Source organism: Dreissena polymorpha, chromosome 2 (genome assembly GCF_020536995.1).
Source record: "Dreissena polymorpha isolate Duluth1 chromosome 2, UMN_Dpol_1.0, whole genome shotgun sequence".
NCBI classification, from domain to species: domain Eukaryota; kingdom Metazoa; phylum Mollusca; class Bivalvia; order Myida; family Dreissenidae; genus Dreissena; species Dreissena polymorpha.
Window position 1 is genome coordinate 22115319 of NC_068356.1, and position 22606 is coordinate 22137924.

Sequence of the window (22606 nt, forward strand, 5' to 3'; positions counted from 1 at the left end):
TATTAACATGATTTTTTAAACTACTTTGTCTTTAATAATTGTGTGTTTCACGCTTAAAAGACACTGTCCTGTAAATAAGGCTCGATGGTGTGATATTCCAAAATAAAGTCATAATGTTAATATATACATCAAATAATATGGACAGTTCAAAGTAAAGAATGTATTAAACTTGTGCAGCGACTTTGTCGTCACAATAAATTGTAGGCAGCGTAGCTGCGTTAATCTAACTTAATGAATATTGCTTCGTTTCCGCAAATATTCTCACTACCTTCTTTACTAACGTCTAGGGTCTTAAGTCTGAGCTATGCTGATGCTTAACAATCAAACCTTATTGACGTATCAAACACCGAAAGAGGTCGTAGAAAAAATGCCCGAAATGTAAAAAAATATACATTTGAATTATTACTATTCAGTATCTAAGTGATTTATTAGAAAGTTGGGCTTTGTGTCTAGCAATGGGATGGTAGAATAATAGAACAATCGTTGGCGGAAATGTTGTAAGGGGTTGTGCAAGTCGTACGGCCGATTGTGGCTGTGGTGGGTAAGGTGGTGTTGCCTGCAGTGCACTTACTTGTACAGACGGGTGTTTCCCCTGTCCATTGTTCCAGTTCGTTACATCGCCGCTGAAGGCTCCCGCTCAGATGACGGTATCCAAACTGGCACGTGTACTCCACAGTCGTATTGTACAGGTGCGATCCCGAAGGCTCCAACGGGGCGTAATAACCGTGCAGTATGGTGGGCGGGGAATGACATGTTATAACTACAATGAATGACTCAAAGCAGAGTGAATACAGTAATATATAAGTTGTCTTATCAAGTGCTTGATTTTTATCAATAATTCTCGATAATGATTATATTGCTTACATTGCTTACACTGCTAATTGATGAGTGAATAATGTATGAGATATTTTCAGGACACGGCATACAAATAAACATGAAACGTTGAAACGGGTTTCACATAATGGATGGAAATAGTTCAAATATTTAGACGCAATCGAATCAAATGAAAGCAGTGTATAAACATACGTTATTCATTCTGTAATCAACCAATTAAAAGAATCCAACATTAACAAATAATTACGAAAACCATTAAGATAAGTCCTACTTCTGTGTACAATTAACTACATACATAAAGTGCAAGCATGGACTTTTAAATGCTGAACAGATTAAATATTATCAAAAATGTATTCTTTCACAAACAGAACTGAGTATTTTAATAAAACATACATTTATAAATACACATCCATTATCCAATTATCTTAGTGGTTACATCGCCAATTGACTCACAGTTTATCACTGTCAATTCTAGTCAAATAAATCCTGATCCTTCAAACAACCGTTCACATATGTTTATCAAATTATATAAGATATAAAGCCAAAAAAGAGAAAAAAAGAGTGTCAAATGTGCATAGCTCAGGCATAATATTGATTCCGGTATTATGCATTTAACCCATGTATTACCTTTTGCGCATAACGTGCCAGAAATGAAGGACCGTGTGTTATAGTTGTGATACTCTCCTCCTAGTGCATGTGACGTACTAATATATTTATATTATATCAAAATAGTGCGAAGATTTAAATATTTTTTTATAAAAACACGCCATACCCTATAGACAATCACAAAGACAAAAGCAACACAAAAAATCACACAGATTATTCTTATATTGGATTCCGCAGAGTTATGCGGCGGTCTCAATTGAAAGAGATTTTGTATTTTTTCCCTTGTAAGAGTAGTTATTATTTTATGTACGTATTTTTACAATTGCGGAATAATTCACGACTGTTTTACTAAATACAATATAACTAATTTTATTATTTGCGTTATGTTGTCTTTTTTATTAATCGCATTAGTAGGACCCGGTCCCCATTTATCGTACGCAAGTCGATCCTGTCGAACCTACCTTCGTGCGAATAGATCGATATATAGATTTATTTCAATGTTGTGCCAATAACATGGTAACAATAATGGTAACAACAATACAATTAACAATAATGTATATAGATTTATAAATACAAATAGAATGTATACATATAAAGATGTATAAAAAATAAATAATTTATTTATTAATGTCAAATAATGTACCATTTTAGTCACATCAATATCAAGGATAGCACAAGAAAAGGGAATACACCCCTCATTTCCATTGTGGTCCTCAATAGTGGTCTGACGTAGAGAGCTTTAAAATAATTTTTCACTTTAATAAAAAGTGATAGATATGGAGCAAAAAGCACATATAAAATTTCTTCATTAAAAACTTTAAATTTAATTACCTAAGATGAAAGACTTAACTGACTACAATGCTAAATAATACTGACAGGAACACACCACAACTTGGCACAATATTTACCTACGAAATCAATCATATCACAGTATTGCAAAACATCTTGTAAAAATTAATAAAATGGTAATAACTCTACAAATTAAAAAAGTGATCTCTAGTTGCTTTTTTAAACTGAACAAGGCTTGACAGATTCCTTATATCAGTAGGAATCGAATTCAGTAGGTAAGACCCAACATAAGAAAATGTATGAGATCCAAAGCCCTTAGCTGGTGGATCTTGTTTTGTAAGAATGGACTGTTTCTAAAGGCTTAAAATATTGACCCATATAATCAGGACATTAAACAATTTTATTTGCTCAACTCTTTTATTAACAGGTAACCAACCAAGGGACTTAAAGTGACCGTGTTGAATGTGTGACCTATTACCTAAATTTGGAACAAATCTAATTTATTTTATTAGAGTGACCTGTAGCTTGTCCTTTCAAAATTTGGTCAGTCCATAATACCAAGAGCAATATCATAATCAAAATTACATTGGATCAGAGAAAGTACCAACAGTCATTTAGTATTGACTGTAAGATAATCGGACTTTCTATACATAAATTTTAACCTGACATTAGCCTTATTGATTATGGAACTGACCATAACTTCACCTGTAAGATTCTGATCCAATGATATTTGACTGATGAAGTAGATTTGATACTTTGGCCACTGCAAGTTATATTAAGATCACTGTTTGATTCGACCTTTGGCTTGGAACAAAACAAGATTGATTCAGTTTTACCAAAATGCAAAGATAACCTGTTGTCAATAAGCCGTTGATTAATCAATTCTTAGTCCTGAGTCAACTCCTGTTCTATGAATGACCTATTTCGTCATGCAACCAAAATACAAGAATCATCAGCGTATAGTAAAAGCTTTTTTCTAACGACACCAGACATATCGTTTACATAGATTAAAAATAAAAGTGGCCCTAAAATTGTCCATTGGGGACCACCACAAGTAATGAAACATGGATTTGAAAATGTACCAGAGACATCAACTAATTGTTGTCTGTCTCAAAGATATGACCCAACCAACACAAAATATCATGGACACGACCCAAATCTTCTAATTTCATCAAAAGGATTGAGTGATCCAACGTGCCGAAATCCTTCTGGAGATCAAGCAAAACCATGCCAACTAGATGACCTGTATCCATTTCAAATCTAATAAGTCTGACAGGTGTACAAGACAAGTTTCAGTTGATGACTTCTTCCTGACACCAGATTGAAAGTTATAAATTAAGAATTTATCTGTCAATATGAATTAACCTGATCATACACTACACGTTCAAATATCTTATACAAATAATACAAAGGATTGAAACCGGACGATAGTTACTAACATCAGTGTTATCCCCCTGCTCGAAAAGGGAAACCACCCGGGAAGATTTCAAATCATCTGGAACAACACCTTGTATAAGAGACAAATTAATAATATGACAGAGGGGACTAGCTATAATTGTAGACCCATCCCTAACAAACCTAGAGGGAATGTCATCCAGCCCAGTAGATTTATTTACACCAAGTTTATTAATATAGGATAAAACTTTATTTTAAGACACAATTGAAAAAGAAGAATTATTTAAAATAACACCTTTATTTGAATAAAAATAAAAAACAAAGTTCCTTCAAAATCTACTGATATATTTAGGCAATTTTTCCATAAGTTTAGACGCAACAGTTGTATAAAATACATTGAATTTTACAGAAACAGTTGATTTATCAAAAGAAATATTATTGTCTTCCATTTTTAAGCCAATATTAAAGCTACTAGAAGAGTTTGACTTCTTTGAAGGCAGTCCAAGGTTTTAAAGAACAGTCCAAAGAGACTTAGAGTCACCTTTATTTTCTTCATGTGTTTCCTTAAAGAAGTTCTGTTTGGCACTATGAATTAAATAATGCACTTTATTTCTCATTTGTTTGAAATTTAAACGGATTTGATCACATTTGACTTTTCTGTAAAGATGAAAAAACTTGTCCCTTTCACTTTTTACACTGTAAAATTTCAGCCGACACCCATGGTTTGAGTTAAATTTGCTTCACTGGAGCTGTATTGTCAATTGCTGATAAAAATAGATTAGAAAGCACTCCTGTCGTCATTTACATTATCTTAAAGCATCACATAGTTCAAACCAATATTTAATAAAGATTTCTGGAAATCATCTTTGTTATAGTTCTTCATAGAGCGAATGGTAACATTGTTGTGTGTACCTATATAGTGTTTACTAACTTTTCTTGTGAAATATATCATAAAATGGTCACTAAATGTTGTATTTATAACACCAGACTGACAAATTGTATCATATTCAGACACTAATATAAGATCAAAAATGGTACTTGACTCCTTTTCAATTCTCGTAAATTCTGAAATCAACTGTTTAAAATGAAACATTGTCATAAACGTTTTCAATTTGTTAAATAAATAGCACTTCTTGTTTTGATTACTGACATTTGTGTTCAAAACACCCAGGATAAATCTTTCCATAGATGCAAAATCAGTTGAGCTGGAACAAACAGATTCAAAAATGGTATAAAAGTCTGACTGTTTTGGTGGTCTATATATAGCACTCCATACTATTTGTTACGTTTTGACAAGGAGCAGCTCACACCAAACCGCCTCGAGATCATCGTGCTGCAGGTCCGATCGAGCGTTAAAAGCTATGTCACTCCGAATTAATAAGCAGACACCTCCACCATGTCTATTTCTATCCCTGCGAATAACAGTGTAATTCATTGCGAAACCATCCCCAAAATTGAAACCGGCAACACAATCAGACAATATACACACGTTATGGTTTTAGTATTTTCTTTATATTTATTTGCACAGAAAGGTGACGTATATTTCGTTGCCTGACACATTCACCACAAATGATGCTTTGTTTTCTTTAAAATATCGCAAAACTGTCCAACCAATACGTGGATTGGATTCTATATGCTTTTGTTTTCGATGTTTCGAGCGCCCTTTTTCAAGGTCGACATCAAAATATGGTTGCACTTCAAATACTCTGAAGCCCCAAAAAGTTTCAAATAAGCCTGCATATAACCGTGTTTTGCTGTCTCCCTCCCGCCTCCCCGGTTCACACTTCCGTAAAAATATAGCGTTTTTGAAACATTACCCTCTGACAAAATAACAACAATACCGTCCGCAATGCAAGTGTTGCATATCAGCAGTTGGGAGTCCTTTATTTACTAATCTTTCTGTATTTGCCCTAATGCAGTCGATTTGGAGATCGGTTACTTATTCTTGAACTGCCATCATTACATGTGTATTCGTGTCAGCTTGTTACACATTCATTATTTTAAATAACACTTGAACAATGAGAACAAAACTAAAAGTGTTTTGTCCAGGAGATATTATCATGCCAAATTGTTTTCATCGTGCTGCAAAATTAACTGTTAAATTTCGCCCCTTTGATGCTTCGCATCAATTGCTTTCTTGTATCTTAACATATTCCTCCATGTATGATTGTTCAGAACAAATACTGCATCGTAAACATTGAAGTGAGACATTGATATTAACTCAAAAGACGTTGTCTGAATTTTATTACTTTGTGACACGTTAGTTTACAATCCTGTCTGTGCTGGACAATATTTTGGAGAGAAAAAAACGGCGATTCTTTGACTGTTTACCATGTTATGACCAACAGTGAAAATGACTACACAATTTATCTGAATGAACGCCCGGTTTGAACAAAGTGATTACATTGATAAGTCTACCTAATAAAAATTTCCTAAAGATAAATTCCCAATAATAAGTTGTTGACAGTTTACCTTCATCTGAACACTTTTATTTTGGACACCATCGTGAGTTTTGATAACGGAACTAGAGACAATTTTGATCCGCACACGTAACTCGTCTTTAATATGCTTCACATCGTCCAAGTTAGCTGAAACCTTTCCTACCAGATAAGGTATGGTGGGTTTTTAATACATAACCCCCTTCATTCAACCGACGTTAGATCCAAAACCATAGATTTAAAATGCTTACTGCAACAATGCATCTTTCTTTATATCTAAAAGGAAATCATTGCATTTTTCTACTTGTACAAACACGCAAATTTACAACATGTATTTGCTACAGAAAAAGGGCTATGCGTTACTTGTGCAACTTGCTTCACTGCCTGTAAAAATCGCATGTTCCATGCATGAGCGCACAGCGTTTCCACTGCTTCATGTATAACCCAAATTACACTCATATCTAATGCATGAATTATAGTTCACATTCGGTTCGTCGGGGAGGATAACTGCGTTATCGGGTGCGGGTGACACTGGGCATGTTATAACTGTAGAAATAGCATGCAAGAGGAGGTTACGGAATTGTTTTAATGATTGAATTCTAAAACAATATCAAGTAACGTTATATAGTCAGTATATACAGTGGAAAAAGAAGAACATAAAGTGCGTAATTTATATGAACACAATTTTCTGAAATTGTCTGGTAAAAATGCAAGGTGTTAATTGCAAATATAGGAATAAACATGCGCAAACATGAATCACACGTGTAGAAAAACTGTGAATACAGATACCAGCATTTGCGTGCAAACACTTTACTTCTGTATGGCGGACTTAACGCCGTTACTGTGAGTGAGGTGGGGGGAGCATGCCAGCTGAGCCTTGCGAACAAAAACACACTGCACATACCTTAACCAGTGCAATATAGCACAACACACTGCACATACCTTAACCAGTGCAATAACAACACACTGCACGCAATAGCGTACAATACACTACACACCTTAACCAATGCAAAAGCGTCTAACACACTGCACACACATAAACCAATGCTAGAACATGGCACATGGTATACAATAACAGTAAATGGTCTATAATAATGTATCTTAAAATAAGATGGACATTATTGTTGTTACATGCAATACTTAATAAACAATAAAATATACTTTTATCAAAATCATATTTTTGTTATTGCTTATAACAGAGGGTAATCACGTGATTGACAAGATGGCGACGTCGATGCATAGACAGTTATTGTTCACCGTGTTATGCCCTATATTACTTTTTTATGACGCTCATCTTTCAGCCTATCAGTTAAATGTCGGTTTATATCTCGACTTTACTCCACGCGAATTGTCTCTTAGTGGAGCTGTAATTAGGTCATCCGGCTAAGAATTTTCGCAGCGAGTATAGTCGAGATATACAGCGAATATTTATACGCAATAGACGCTAGTGACTTTCTCGCTGATAAGTCTGAAAAGTAAACGGCATTTAAAAATAAATACAAGCAATATAGGGTATACAACGGCGGAAAATACCTGCCTCGGCATGGACGTCGCCATCTTGACAGCCACGAGATTACCCCCTCTGTAAAATTCAACAATATGTTCTGCTATTAAGAATCGAACACGCTTACTTGTACATGCCGGAAGCGATCCAGTCCACAAACCATTAGTCAGGCAGGTGCGTGTGATCTCACCGGAAGTATAATTGTATCCCATGACGCATTCGTATGTCACATTGACGCCGAAGTCGTGGACAATATTGTTCGGGGTCGTCGTCATAAATGTGGAATTCTCTTGTATACAAGCTGCTCCTAAATGTAAGAACATTAAAGCTACTTTAAATGTTGACGCTTGTTCGAAAATCGGCTCAAAACTGTTACATTGTAAGCTTTTTATCACACTTTTTTACACAGACTAGTATTATTGAGAATATGGCAACATTTAAATATAAATTAATTTTATTCAAAAACAAACAAAACAAAATATACGACTTCAACTTATTCATAACAACCTTGTAGATTTCAAATAGACATCGTTTCATATCTTTGATATAATGAAACAAAATATCAGGTTTCATCGTACATATTGTGTATTTCTACACATATTTCCGTTAACTGCCATCATTCGATACCATTTGCAATACGTCTTCACACTTCACATGACCAAAATTTGTATAATTACTACAAACGCTTTATTATCTTCATATATTTTCATGCATTTATGAGTTAAATCCTTATGATATCTTTCGCACTTATATTCGAATTCTAACTTCATTAATTTTACCACATTCAGTTTTAATCCAGAGTTCGTCAAATATTTAAATATAACCATATAACCATAAACATACGCGTGCAGACCGGCGTATTTCCGGTCCACGTGAAGTTTTCTTGGCACGTGCGCTGCAAGTCACCGTCCGTGTGGTTGTAAGCAAGGTCACACGTGTACGTTACAACGTTGTTGTAGTCGAGTTTTGCCTGATTGGGTGTGAAGGTGGCGTTCACAACTACTTCTGTTGGGCATTGCACCACTAAAGGGATCACAGTCAAATTTTATTTGTATTTAAAAGCAATATTAACTCTGTGCATAAAAGAGATTACAAAAACTAATTATGAAAAACAATTAACAAACACGTTTATTGTATCTGTAAATAAACACATATTTTGTATTTGTTAATAAGCATGACCTCAAGTTGTTTTATTTGAAGTTAATCGGGAATGATTTAGATTATAAAAATATTGACTTGGTAATGTATTCTGTAATAAAATAAAAATCAGCGATGTTCATTAATAAAGCAGTAGATGTTAAGCAACCATAATTATATCCCCGTCACACTCAACTGGCGTTCGTAGTGTGTTCTTTTAGCAATCAATTACACGCTAGGATCGCCGAGGACGCCGTTGGTGTTTGTAAGAACGTATGGCTAGAACGCAGTTCTATCGCCATGAAAACGCAATTAAGGCAACCTAAACTAGATTGAACGCGCAAAAATTAGGTTGACGTTATACATTTGTAGTAAGGACGCAGTGAAAACGCAGATGAAATTAGTTCATATACTCCCTGAGATTTTGCGGCGACCCATCTGCATTACTATAAAGTTCATACAACCCAGTTACGTTCTTGGTCGTAATGCAGTTTAGTGCAAGCGCCAACAGTGAAGTAAACTTGCATAAGACACGCAAAAAAATGTATGATAAAGACGTTCATATCCCACAGTAATGCCAAGTGGACGCAATGGAAACGTTAATAAAGTGGAGAGGACGCTGTGAACACGCAAGGAAAACACAGCCGAATCCCGGTGTGCGGTATTTAATTTCTTTAAGAAAAACACATCGGCGCCTTTACTACGACTATCGGCGTTCAACACAAGTTGACTCATGTGGCCTTTTAACTGGTGCCAATCCAGTATGACTGGGAGTTGAATGCTGTATTCTGCATGACAAAAACCAACGCTGCGTTTCTTTTTATTGACTACAAATACAAATCAATATCCCGGTACTTCCTATTCATCTTATAATTAGAGATCACAATTTGCAACTGACATAACGGCTGTCTATCATCGGCGCAAATTCGTTTCGGAAAATTAGAATTCAACCATAGCACAACGTAAAAAGTCCTCACGTTTCCAAAATGTGCTTTGATTGTATTTTGCTGTACATGTGTCGATTAATTCAATGAATTGCGCTACATTGCTCAATTTTTTTAAAACCTAGTTAAAACATGTGTGAACAACCTACTATACCTCTTATTTTCTGTACTTTTTGTTCCTGGAGCATTCCGCCACCTCGATAGTATCATCGGCTTGTTTTTAATGCATTTCCAAAAAGAGGTTGCGCCAGTGATTAACGGTCGTGAAATATAAAACATCAATACCGGGTATCGTATGAGTTCAAATGTTGGAAACCCTCTGTACTCACGTGTGCACGTTGGTATGGTTCCGGACCAAGATCCGTCGGTTTGACATGTGATGGCGTGATCGCCGGCGCTGATGTAATACCCGGCTGTGCATGTGTAGGTAACGTTCGTGTCAAACAGATGGACGATCTCCACAGGCGAGAAAGTGCCGAATGAGACGTTGTTTGGAGGCAAACAGGCGAAAACTAGAGCAAAAGGAGATACCGTGCGTGTAAACTGTGAGGAAAGACATATCGTGTGTGTGTAATAAACACGTTGTTTGTTAATTAGACATTTTATAAGTACATACATGCTAAATTTTCATAAACGTTATTGTTGTATTGTTGGATTTGTAATAATATGACATAATTATTTTACGAAAACACTCTAAATTAATTTATTATAAAATACATTATTTCCAAAATACATACAAATCACAAGTATACACATGTTATAATTCATATATTATATTGGAAGTGTTGCCGATATCAAATCATATCAAATACTTAGTTGTATACGAAACGTATCCACATACGCGTGCATGTTGGCTTCATGCCAGTCCACTGAGGCGTGTCATCACACATGCGCACGAGGTCGCCGGAAATGTGGTTGGAGGCGCGGTCGCATGTGTACGTGATCGTTTTGTTGTAATCGTACCTAGGCTGGTCTGGGATTACAGACGCGTGAGCGACATCTACCTTGTCGCAACTCTTTACTGGAAACAAAACACGCGACAATGTGGTCGTTAAAGCGACAGTCCAAAGTGGAGTTTTTAAGAGAGGGGGGGAGGCAGGAAACAAATTTTTCAAGTACATGTATATGTGCTTGCTTAACACACATTTCCTGGCTTGGTTCGAGATCTACAATGAGCAATCATCATTAAGCATATTAGAACTGTATTGCGACATTTTGAATATCTTTTCCGCAATATTTTCTAGTGTTATAGCATTCGGCATCCTAACAAATTTTTATTAAACGTTACCGAGAAGTTAATGATTCTTAAACATTCCAATTTTAAGCAAGATATCTGAAAATCCTTCAAAAGGAATATGAAATATGCGGCGAGCACGAAACGGGGTCTTAAACGATTGACGATGAAGTACGACTTGAATCGTTACTTTTATTTTAAGTTTATTGTCTCAAGCCCAATAATAGTGTATGCATGTTTAAAACCATTGACCTGTAAGAACGACCTTGCGATTATCCCCATGTGTTTCACATATTTGAACAGGCATTATGCAATATGTGAACCAAAGATGATTGTGTTATATAAGAAAAAAATAAAAGAAAGATAAAATATAACTTAGGGTCGAATGAAAAATAACGATCTATGTAGAAGGTATTATTGTTGATGGTTGAACAATTGCAATAACATTAAAATATCTTAAACTTTGCTTGACTACTGTGTTATAATAAACCACGTTAATTGTGAATACTGGTAGTTACAACATGCGTGTTCAACGACTTGAACAATACTTGTCAGGCACTTTATTCTTTATAAGTTATAAAATGCGCAAATATTTGGAGAAAAAAAAACATATAGGATAAGAGAAAACATAGGTAAACAATAATGAGCATGCGAACTACAGTAATTGAGAACACGTGCTGAAAAAGTAGTGACCGCACTACATGTCCTCGCTACTAGTATTAATATGTTTACTTACTTGCAATATCGTATCTTGTGAGTTATTTATTTATTGTAATTAAGTATTAAAGGACCGACAGATGGACAGACAAGTTGACAACATAGAGCCAAATGTGTGTACCAAGTTTCATTATAATATGTTATATACTCTTTTATTATTACATGGCAATATCTTATATACTCTTTGAGCAATAACGATATTAAGTGCTGTTCTATTTTTACCACATCCTTGCCCTCTGGAGAATAAAACAAAAACGTGCATAATCCTCACATAATTTATAATTATACCCAAGTTCATTTAATATCATTGTGACGTAATAATCATATCTATTGAACATGTGAAAAATTATTTATTTACAAAAACAGAACAATTTTATGGTGTGGCCGTATGTTTACAAAATCAACAAATGGATGGTGTGGCCTCATTACAAGTTATTCAATAATTTACCAAGACGACTTCTCGATGTACTGTCAAAATCGGTGTAATGTCGACAACCTTTACTTAATTAGACTGGGCTTTTCATGTTATAATCTACTAGCGTCTGGTGTTTCATTGGGTATTCACGCGGTCACTATTTGTATTCAATAAATAAGTCAGTGCACGTAAGACAAGCGACCAGATAGTCCATACCTACTTGTTGTTGCGGACAAGGCCATCAGGCCTTGCTTGGATATTGAATATTACGAACATTTGATAACGGTGTTTTAGAGTTTAGTTAACAAAAATAAATCGCAATAAAAACTAAAATGCAACTGTGTACGTTATTGTGTTCCGCCAATTATGTAACATCATCAATGAAAACAAAAACAGGAGTCAATGTAATTGTATGTACTCTTTGAGTTAGTTTAATTTTAAAGACGAACAGACAAACGCACAGCTAAGCAGATGCAGGGAGTGAATGCCATCATTTGCCTAGTCGTTAGAAACGATTATCTGCGAAAATGCTATTAAATTAAAAACAAAACAAGGGAAACGTTCGTACTAGAGCAGTTGGGAGTGAGCCCTGACCACGTCTTGTCTGCCTGACATGTCCTCTCTAAATCTCCATCTTTGAGCTCATATCCTGTCACGCAGATGTAGTTGACTTTGGAGTCATAATCAAAGCTTGCCAGACTGGGGCTAAGAACGGCATGGAGGACGCTCTCAGCTGCGCACTGCACCGCTGTAAGCCGGAACATATATCATTTTGTAGTGCATTTATGTGTATAGGCCATGGGGATATTAAGTATGAGAATCAATTATTTAAATGAAGCCGATTATTACAAACTTGTCCAATGGACACGGACGCCCGCACTGACTGTCAAGGGACACAGAAACGGGAAACACACATAATCTGAATAAATTACACAGAATATATGTACCTTTTTAAAGGTTGTTACATATAAAGCCTTTTACACGATTGTTACGTTGACATTTCAACCAACGATATACATATAGTTGTTTCATGCGACATGTATAGAGGATTACGTTTACCTTTTTTCTCAATACTTTCATATAAGATAACGAAATAGACATAAGAGTCAAATGGATAATCATGCAAAAGCTTAATACTTATATACTGTATGATAATTAATACTTTCTTATTATATAGCATTATTGTATCATATTCCATATGAGTACACGTATTAAAAAGACAAAGAGCAAAACTACGGAATGTACGGACGATACAATACATCAGCCGGAATCTCAAACGACAATTGAGAGCTTGGTACGTGAACATGTCAATTTACTCCGAGAAAATATAACATCCTTTGCTGGGCACGATAGAGTACGATGTGATAAGTAAGCTTGAAAGACTGCTAAATTCCTCCCATCGCACAGTTCAAGTTCACAAGTCTGCTCAGCTTATGCTATCGGAGATAATTATATATTTTTTCACGTGTTTATTTAAATATGCCCTAAACGAATCTTCTAGTTAATGTCAAAGATTTGGAAAGTATAAATTATATGTTCAACCAGCAAACCATTTAAACCATATCACATTGTTAATGATATTCACATTAAAAAGATTTTTCCACCAAATTATTATGTGGTTGTTACGATATGTATTCACTGTATATTAAAACACTAATATGTATTGTTGTCTGTATCAATACTGTGTTTCCATGTGTATTCACCAATAATTTTACAAACTTTTTGCCGTGGAGTTGCTTGCTCATTCACGTTGAATTCATTCCAAGAAGAGTTGAACGTATCCTTGGGAGCATCTTCAAAAGTCTCGAAATAATACATCGGCGGAACAGTTTGCATAAATGGTGAATGTTCACAATTTCAATGGTCTTTGTATTTGACCAGTTTTTACCCATTTCAAGACTGTTTTGTATTATTAACCCGCTTGGACGTATAACCAGTAGGCGAAAATAACTACTTAACATTTGAATTAAACAAATGAGGAAAATGTCATTTAAATGATGACAACGCCGAGCAATGTGGCAATGATTAATACCAGGCAACAGGACCTTGCAGCCCGTGTTCGCTGTACGTTTCCTTGGAGTATTTTAAGTAAGCATCTTAAATAGCTTTCGGATTTCATAATTTGAAGTCGATGTCTTTGAACATGATCTTGTTTAGTTTGTTATGTGTATACAACATTTGTTGTGTTAACATGCCTGATCAGACTTACTTTGCATTTTATCAATATCGGTGTAAGCATACTCGCAAACAAAACAATACATATATAAATGCGCCGATGTGAATATGCACACTTGATTATGATAATGTGAAAATAAATTGTAAATATTTAGTCTTTACTGTTTTTAGGGGTGGGTGGGTTGGTGGATAGATGGATGGATGGAAAGATGGATAGATGCATGCATGGATGCATGCGTGCATGCATGGATGCATGGATGGATGGATGCATGCATGCATGGATGGGTGGATTCATGCATGCATATCTGCATGCATGGATGCATGAACGGATGCATGCATGGATGGGTGGATGCATGGGTGGATGCATGGACGGATGGATGCATGGATGGATGGGTGCATGGATGGATGGATGGATGCATGGATGCATGGATGGATGCATGTATGGATGCATGGATAGATGCATGGATGGATGCATGGATGGATGGATGCATGGATGGATGCATGGATGGATGGATGCATGGATGGATGCAAGGATGGATGCATGGATGGATGCATGGATGGATGGACGGATAAATGGGTTGATGGATGTATGGATTGATGTATGGATAGATGTATGGTTGGATGCATGGATGGATGCATGGATGGATGCATGGATTGATGCATGCATGGATGGATGCATAGACGGATGGATGCATGGGTGGATGGATGGATGAATGGATGCATGTGTGGATGGATGGATGGATGGATGGATGGATGAATGGATGGAGAGATGGAGAGATGGATTGATGGATGGATGGATGGACGGACGGACGGGCGGCGGGCGGATGGGCGGGTTGAAGGTAGGTAGGCAGGCAGGCAGGCAGACAGGCAGGCAGGTAGGCAGGTAGGCAGGCAGGCAGGCAGACAGACAGACAGGCAGTCAGGCAGGCAGACAGGCAGGTAGCAGGTAGGCAGGTAGGCAGGTAGGCAGGTAGGCAGGTAGGCAGGTACGTAGGTACGTAGGTACGTAGGTACGTAGGTACGTAGGTACGTAGGTACGTAGGTACGTAGGTACGTAGGTACGTAGGTACGTAGGTAGGTAGGTAGGTAGGTAGGTAGGTAGGTAGGTAGGTAGGTAGGTAGGTAGGTAGGTAGGTAGGTAGGTGGGTAGGTGGGTAGGTGGGTAGGTGGGTAGGTGGGTAGGTGGGTAGGTGGGTAGGAGGGTAGGTGGGTATGTGGGTAGGGAGGGAGGGAGGGAGGGAGGGAGGGAGGGAGGGAGGGAGGGAGGGAGGGAGGGAGGGAGGGAGGGAGGGAGGGAGGGAGGGAGGGAGGGAGGGAGGGAGGGAGGGAGGGAGGGAGGGAGGGAGGGAGGGAGGGAGGGAGGGAGGGAGGGAGGGAGGGAGGGAGGGGAGGGAGGGAGGGAGGGAGGGAGGGAGGGAGGGAGGGAGGGAGGGAGGGAGGGAGGCAGGGAGGGAGGGAGGGAGGGAGGGAGGGAGGCAGGCAGGCAGGCAGGCAGACAGGCAGGCAGACAGGCAGACAGGCAGGCAGGCAGGTTAAAATGTGATCAAATAACTGTTGTATTGCCTTATTTTTGATGATAAGTACTAAGTAGTTGAAGGATCTTGAACATTATTCATACGGACCATTTGGTTTCTGTACAAAGTCAAAATAGTTCAGCATGTAGACTTGATAATTATTATTCTCTAGAGCGTTAAAGAAAATGGTTCGGATAAGTATTATAAAGTACCCTCATGTGTTCGATCAATGAAACATAGCTTACTGTCTCCTATATGTAATTACACGTTTTCTGTCGAAGCAGCGCTTTAAGTCACTCCTGAATGTGTACATTTCTAGCCGATGTATCGTAAATTTAAAATTGCTATTTCATTGTTTAATGCATTTTTTCCTAAAGTTCCAATTACATATACTTTGAATGCGTTTGTTCGGTTTGAACAAGGTTCTTGTTCTAATGGCTGCTGAGCCCGTTGCAGAGGTGTATGTGAGAGCATACCTATAACGACAGTTGTTGACCGAATTTGAGCTGACATAACGACTTTTCTTTGAAGATTACCATCTGTTTCTTCAATGCAACCATCTAGGATAGGTTTACATTGGTGCTATTGTTACAGTTTCTTTAATATCCATCACTGAATAAAAGATGTTACTGTAAGAGAGTGGACGACACACTTGTTATACATGTAGACTCTGTTTTGCAAACATTGGACTCAAGAGTATGACATTGGCCTCATATGAAATATTGTTATTTTGTAAAATCCCATAATTAAGTCATTCAAGGAAAATATTATTGCCACACTTCAACGTTGAATGTTTGAAAATGTATGTTCAAGTCTGAACTGTATCGCTGAACTCTTAACATGATTTTTAGCATAGGTGCGTTTACGCACCTATGCTTATGGTATATACCACATTTCAAAAATCCACATCGATTGGTTACCCTTTATGAAGCCTTACCTGATCAAAAATCAGACGAAATATCTATTTAATTTAGTATATGGTCATTCTTACAATTTTTTTTTTGGAAACGTTTTTCTAACGTTTTCTTCCAAGAATATTGCTGACACCGTTTTTAGTGAATTTTTCTAAGACCGTTTTATGTCAAAAAATCTTCTTATAACCTAAAACAAATTTCGTTCGTAAAACAATTCTATCTGCACTATAAATCTCAATCTCCTACGCAGTGGCCTCCCTTATACTGACCGGGCGAAGCAAGGGAAGTAACTGCTGTGAGGAGTTTCTATAAAAATCTGCATTCAGAAATCTGTATTCAGAACTCAATCTGTTGTGCACGTCTGCATCTAACGCTTACCACAAGTTTTACGACAAATTCTTGACGCAGACGAATAGGGTAGCGTCTATTTTCATTTGTGAAAACAATAGTTCTATACAGATCTGTCCGTGCTTAAATTTTGAAAGGCTTGGGTAATTATTTTTCATAAGCGTTTCAAACACTGATGTAAATGGAAAGATTATCTATTTAAATAGTCGGTAATTGTTTGAAATTATTGATTTGAGAAATTCGCGGATGGCGATATCGAACTACATTATACCACGTGACGCCATTCTTCCCTGTATCTTGCACCTATGCTTTTAACGCCATCGGCGCTCTCGTTATAAAAAGCGCCTGAAATATTAATCATAATACAGATGAGGTAGTAAAAACTCCTCACAGTCATTATCACCTCTTGGAGGTCAATAGGAGGTCGATTAAGCTGATAATGAGGTGCCATGTATTGGATTGTGTTGAATTTGTAAATCTGTAATTATATAACCTTACTTTTACAGTTGGGTGGCGTGCCGTCCCACGCCCCGGAAGTGCAATTCAACGGGAGGCCGGAGACTCCGTCTGGCTCCCAACCAGTGTCGCACAGGTATGATACAGAAGCACCGTCGGTATACGGGCCGGCAGCAGGTGTGTATGTTCCGTTCGCAATCACCGGCGGATCGGCACACGTGGGTCCTGCGTTAGGTTGGAAAGGAAAAGTTATACACAATACCCCCTTAACTCTAAATCTGAATGAACGTCTCGTGTCTGGGTTCCGTATGTATGAGCCCGTGAACAACAAACTCACACCGTTCAAGAGTTTGATAATATCAACGTTGCTTTAAATGTCATTTACTACAATAAGGATCGCTTTTATAATTTTATCAAATGTTAAAGTTTATTAAATACCAAGTAAGATAAAAATATTGTAATCATAGCAACCGAAAAATTGATATAGTGAAAACTCTGAAATAACGTTAAACTTTTCCATATGGTCCTCTATCCACATAATGAGTTCAATCAACCTAGCTCAGGACTTTTTTGTTATCGCAGGATACAGAATGATTTCGTATGGACTAACCTGACGGACGGAAAGACGGACACAAATGAAATCATTGTCTATTGCCCAGGCCAAAAAAATAGGTCGGTTTCCGGTCGCCCGACCGTGTCTCCCGAATCGGCGCCGACCCTTAACTTTTTATTGGGGTGCCGAAAAAACTATTTTTTGTACTTGTTTTAAACGTTTTGACTTTCTTATAAGCTCTAGTAGTCTTCCATTCTGGTACCCGAAAGACAAAAAAAAAATCCCTACCTACCGACCCTGTTTTTTTTCCGAGGAGACCGGAAACGGACCTATTTTTTTTGGCCCCATAAAGCCCTCTGTCTACATGCCAAGTTTCATTAATGATGCTTACGGACTGTTTTAGTTATTGCAGGATCGAGACTTCTTTAATTATTTCTATACTAGTAACTGTAGGATATATAACCATGGCGACCAAAACCTTTGTCTTACGAAATAAATGAAATAAAGTGCATATTACCCATATCTTCATTAATCATTATACTTAGTATAATTAACGCACCTCATAACCTAGTGAGTATTTGCAGTGTCCACATTTTTAGGATGGACAAACCGGACAGACAGACAGACGGCCGGACGGACTGACATACGGACAAAACTGAAATAACAAGCATGTTTCCCAATATGCCCTTACCCATGTTCCAAGTTTCATTAATGTAGCAAACGCACCTTTTGACGTAATTCATGATCCAGAGTTCATGATTGCTTTTAGCATAGCATCTGTAACCATGGAAGAGACAACTTTTGTGTGACAAAAAAAAAGAGAAAACGTGCATAGTACCCATATTGCACTCTGCTGTCCCATAAATTTTCATCGCAGGATCCGGACTTTAGTTGTTTATTAATTCCGTAACAACCACTCTTTTTGTCCGCGGAAAAATAAAACATTGTGGATATTCCCCATTATGTTAATCTATCAACATAATTATTAAGCTTCACCATACCACCGCATTGATATCTGCCTGATATCATGGTCAACAGGAATTTCTTATATCAGTCATGTGTGGATGGTCATATTACTCGGAATCAACTATAAAGTAATCATTTTAGTAAAATCGAATCGGATTCAACTAAACAAACAATTTGATACCAAGATGTAATAAATTTTAAACACAAAATGCAACACAAACAGCAAATATCATTTTATACAAATATTAAGCGCGCGTGCTCATGCCGTCATTATGAACACATCAAACGACAAAAGTCAAATTATTTCCCGCTAAAACTGCAGTTTTTAGTGATTTAGAGGTATGATGAACAGAAAAACATGTTACTGCCTGATCATGCTGTAATATATCAGGCTCGGCACGAATAAAATAACGCAAGCCTCGCCGTTATATTATTCTAAGCCTTGCCTGATATATTACAAAAAGATCAGGCAGTAACCTGCTATTCTCTATTCATCAACCCAGCTTAAGAGCCGTTTAGTTATCGCATGATGAGCATTCGGACGGACATGCGGACACACGGACGGACCTGGAATAATCTATATTCCCCTCCTTATAAATCGGTAGAGGAAATAACAAAAGAAGTTAATAAATCAACACATGTGATTCAGTTGCGAAAATCACTTTTTTTTTCATTTGCAATACGACTACGCGCTGTGATAATGCATTTGAAGTTTCTTACTATACTTTCATATCATTGTTTATCGCACAATAATTTTTAACACAAATCAAAATATAGTCGATCGTAATAACAATTTATTCTGCCACCCTGCATGGGTCTGTATATATACTCAATTACAGAAAAGCAAATCGGGGTCCGTTGGCACATATATATTATTATACATTTAAATTGAAAACGTGAATGGGACTGAAAAAAGTTCCATGTGATAAATACGATTAAGAAATTCCGTTGCTTGTTCTAACAAACTATAAAACTACGCATTCAAGATATGCTCTCATTTTAACGCTTGAAACTTTCTTCGAACTATTGAAAAAAAGTAATAAAAAAATGTTAAGCGAGAAATGCGCCAGGCCCCACGAAAATTGAATACCGGTAATTATTGTTCGAGTAAAATAGTTGACAGGTGATCTGGAGCTGGATCGAAAAGGTTAATATAACCGAATATTAAAATACCAAGCTTCTTCGTTTCTGACAATTCAGCCGTTTTCACTGCAATCAAGTCGTGTCAGTGTTTATCCTTTCATCGCTTACGCATATTGGATGAATCATTAGAGATATGATTACCTGACGTTGTCTGTGCTGCTGATGTCACATACATAAAACTGTTGAAGGTTGCTAAAATCACAATCAAATCTGAAAAGAAAAAGTATTATTCTACATGTATTGTTTTCTCTTTTACAAATGCATCCTATTTCGCCAAATTGTCGTCACTGTATTTATGTATAAATTATATGAACTGAAATAATTGTATGTAATAAAGGCGAGATTTCCAACAGATATTTTTAAATATTACGCTGTATCGTGTCTCAACAAAGGTGATCTGTGGTTATGCGACAATGGTGTAAGGCGTGTTGATGAAATTAAGAAATGCCATCGTATGTGTATATATCAAGGCTTGAAGCATGCTTCTTATAACGGACATTAATATCCATGAACAAAGATATATCTTTGCGTTTTTAAGCTTGATCTTAGAAAGTTCAACCCATAATTAAATAAAACTATGTGCCCCGACGTTAGTACAACTTTTAAATGTAACGCTTTTTGTGAAACGGTCTGCAATTTTATCTTCATTATACCTGAATCTATTTGTTTTATTTAGTGGGATTGTTATGCATTAACTAAAATGTATTACTTTCGATGGGACATGTTCACTTTGCAGGGACATTCTGGTCTAGCGATGGTGTATGCTTCGCGACAAAAAAATCATTTCTAACTAATAAGCCGTGAATGAATTTTGAAAACTTTTTTAAAATATGTTACGTTTATTGATAATAATACATTTATTATTATACTTCGTATAAAGACACGATTAAATGCATTTGTGTCTACAAGAACATGTAATTCGAACCAGTATGCTATAAAACTTAAGTTATGACATTTTATTTATTAATTGTTAGATTTATATATCAATATATATATATATCTATTGCATAATGTATAAAGTATGAAAAATAAAATATCTAAAATAAAAAGTATATACAGAATAATAAGTATAAGGAATTATATTTATGTTAAATTTAGATAGACTTAATACGCACGTTGCGTATTGTACGTTTATATTTTCTCAAAAATAAAATCCAGAGTTAAATGCCTCTTCGAAAAAACTAAATAATGGTTATTCTGAACGAATTTTAAATATTCTCAAATATTGTATAGAGCAGGCAACTGCAACTGATTTATAAATAAATACTTACATATGCGTATGAGTTGCAGATTCATATTTCCAAAATTAAAAAATACAAAGTTGTCCATCATTCCTCTCACTCGATACAACAATTCACATATATTGCCTTTTACAGCCTGTTCTGGTATCTAAATGCGCAAGCACAGTGGGCGACATTGGTAGACGTTTTTTTCCGATTCACGATGGCGCGGGCTGTTGAGAGTCCATAACGACGTCCAGGTTTACAAGCCCAGTCAGTTGTATATCATCAATTACCAACGTGTCCCAATAGTAATCTGTTTATTTATTTTTTTAATGTGGAATGTATAATTGTACACACGATTGCTTTTATATGTTATAGAATATCACATTATAATTACTGGATGCTTGTATCTTTTTCTAATGTCTTTGCTTGATATGTTACGTAAGAATTGAAGGAAACGAGCAAAATTCCTTAATAAAGTTTGAGTTAAAGGATGCTGTTTTGCAGCAACATTAAAACAATGACATCAAATTGTCTACCATATCGCAGCATTCGTTCTCAGAAATGCAGTTTTTATATTAAGTTACAAATGTATGTTATTGTTGTTGCTGTTATTTGCTTATGAAATGTCATTCTTTCTAGAAACATCACAAGTACAGTACGAAAATCAATGTTTCTTTCATTAAATTAAGTCAGGTCGACATAGTACCGAGCAAATTGAGTTAACAGACGGACGATGCTAAATTGGCATACTAGTATATGACATCGATAACAAGAGCACATATACGATGAAAATGACCATTTTGGTTTTGTTAATTTAGAGCTTAAAAATTCAATATTGTACATAAATTACAACACGGTGCACATAGGCATTTATGTAAAGGAAATAAAGAAGTCATAATTTGCTGTGCAATAACCCAAAATAAAAATATGTGAGCCGCGTCATGCGAAAACAGGTTTTGTGCAATATGCGGCCAGTGTATCCCTAGACCAGGATGTGAGATTGCACAGGCTGCTCTGGAGCTTCGCTGGTCGTATATGGCATACGACCAGTTTTGCACGACACATCTTGTATTTTAAAGGTAAGCAGATAAAACAAACAAGTGTAACTTGACCAAGCGTAATGCAGCGTGAGCTAAATAACTGGGCTCTAAATTACCACCAACACATAATATTTATGAGACGTGTGCCAACTGGGATACTTTTAATTAAAACTGGAATTGAAAAACGATTAAATCAAGTCCAAAGAAACACGCATAACTCATCGCAATTCATCTGTTGTTTGTAATGACTCTTTATTT

General features: G+C 36.5%; 1 protein-coding gene across 1 annotated transcript; it reads right to left on the reverse strand.

Annotated features, from left to right (window-relative positions):
* Nucleotides 1-449: 449 nt before the first annotated feature.
* LOC127869585 (sushi, von Willebrand factor type A, EGF and pentraxin domain-containing protein 1-like) lies at nucleotides 450-18668 on the reverse strand. The gene is made up of 8 exons (XM_052412240.1): nucleotides 18665-18668; nucleotides 17463-17645; nucleotides 12582-12761; nucleotides 10489-10668; nucleotides 9977-10159; nucleotides 8410-8589; nucleotides 7694-7873; nucleotides 450-760 (listed from the first exon to the last, which is right to left on the reverse strand). Exons 1-8 carry the CDS (start codon nucleotides 18666-18668, stop codon nucleotides 450-452), a joined length of 1401 nt encoding a protein of 466 aa, XP_052268200.1.
* Nucleotides 18669-22606: the final 3938 nt, after the last annotated feature.

Bases quoted from the DNA above. Each gene is read 5' to 3' on its own strand.
- LOC127869585 (XM_052412240.1), bottom strand. The intron at 10,669-12,581 runs GTACGAACGTTT...TTTTGTTTCCAG, and splicing joins GCTCACTCCCAACTGCTCTA to TAAAGAGTTGCGACAAGGTA. The intron at 7,874-8,409 runs GTATGTTTATGG...TCTTACATTTAG, and splicing joins AAATACGCCGGTCTGCACGC to GAGCAGCTTGTATACAAGAG.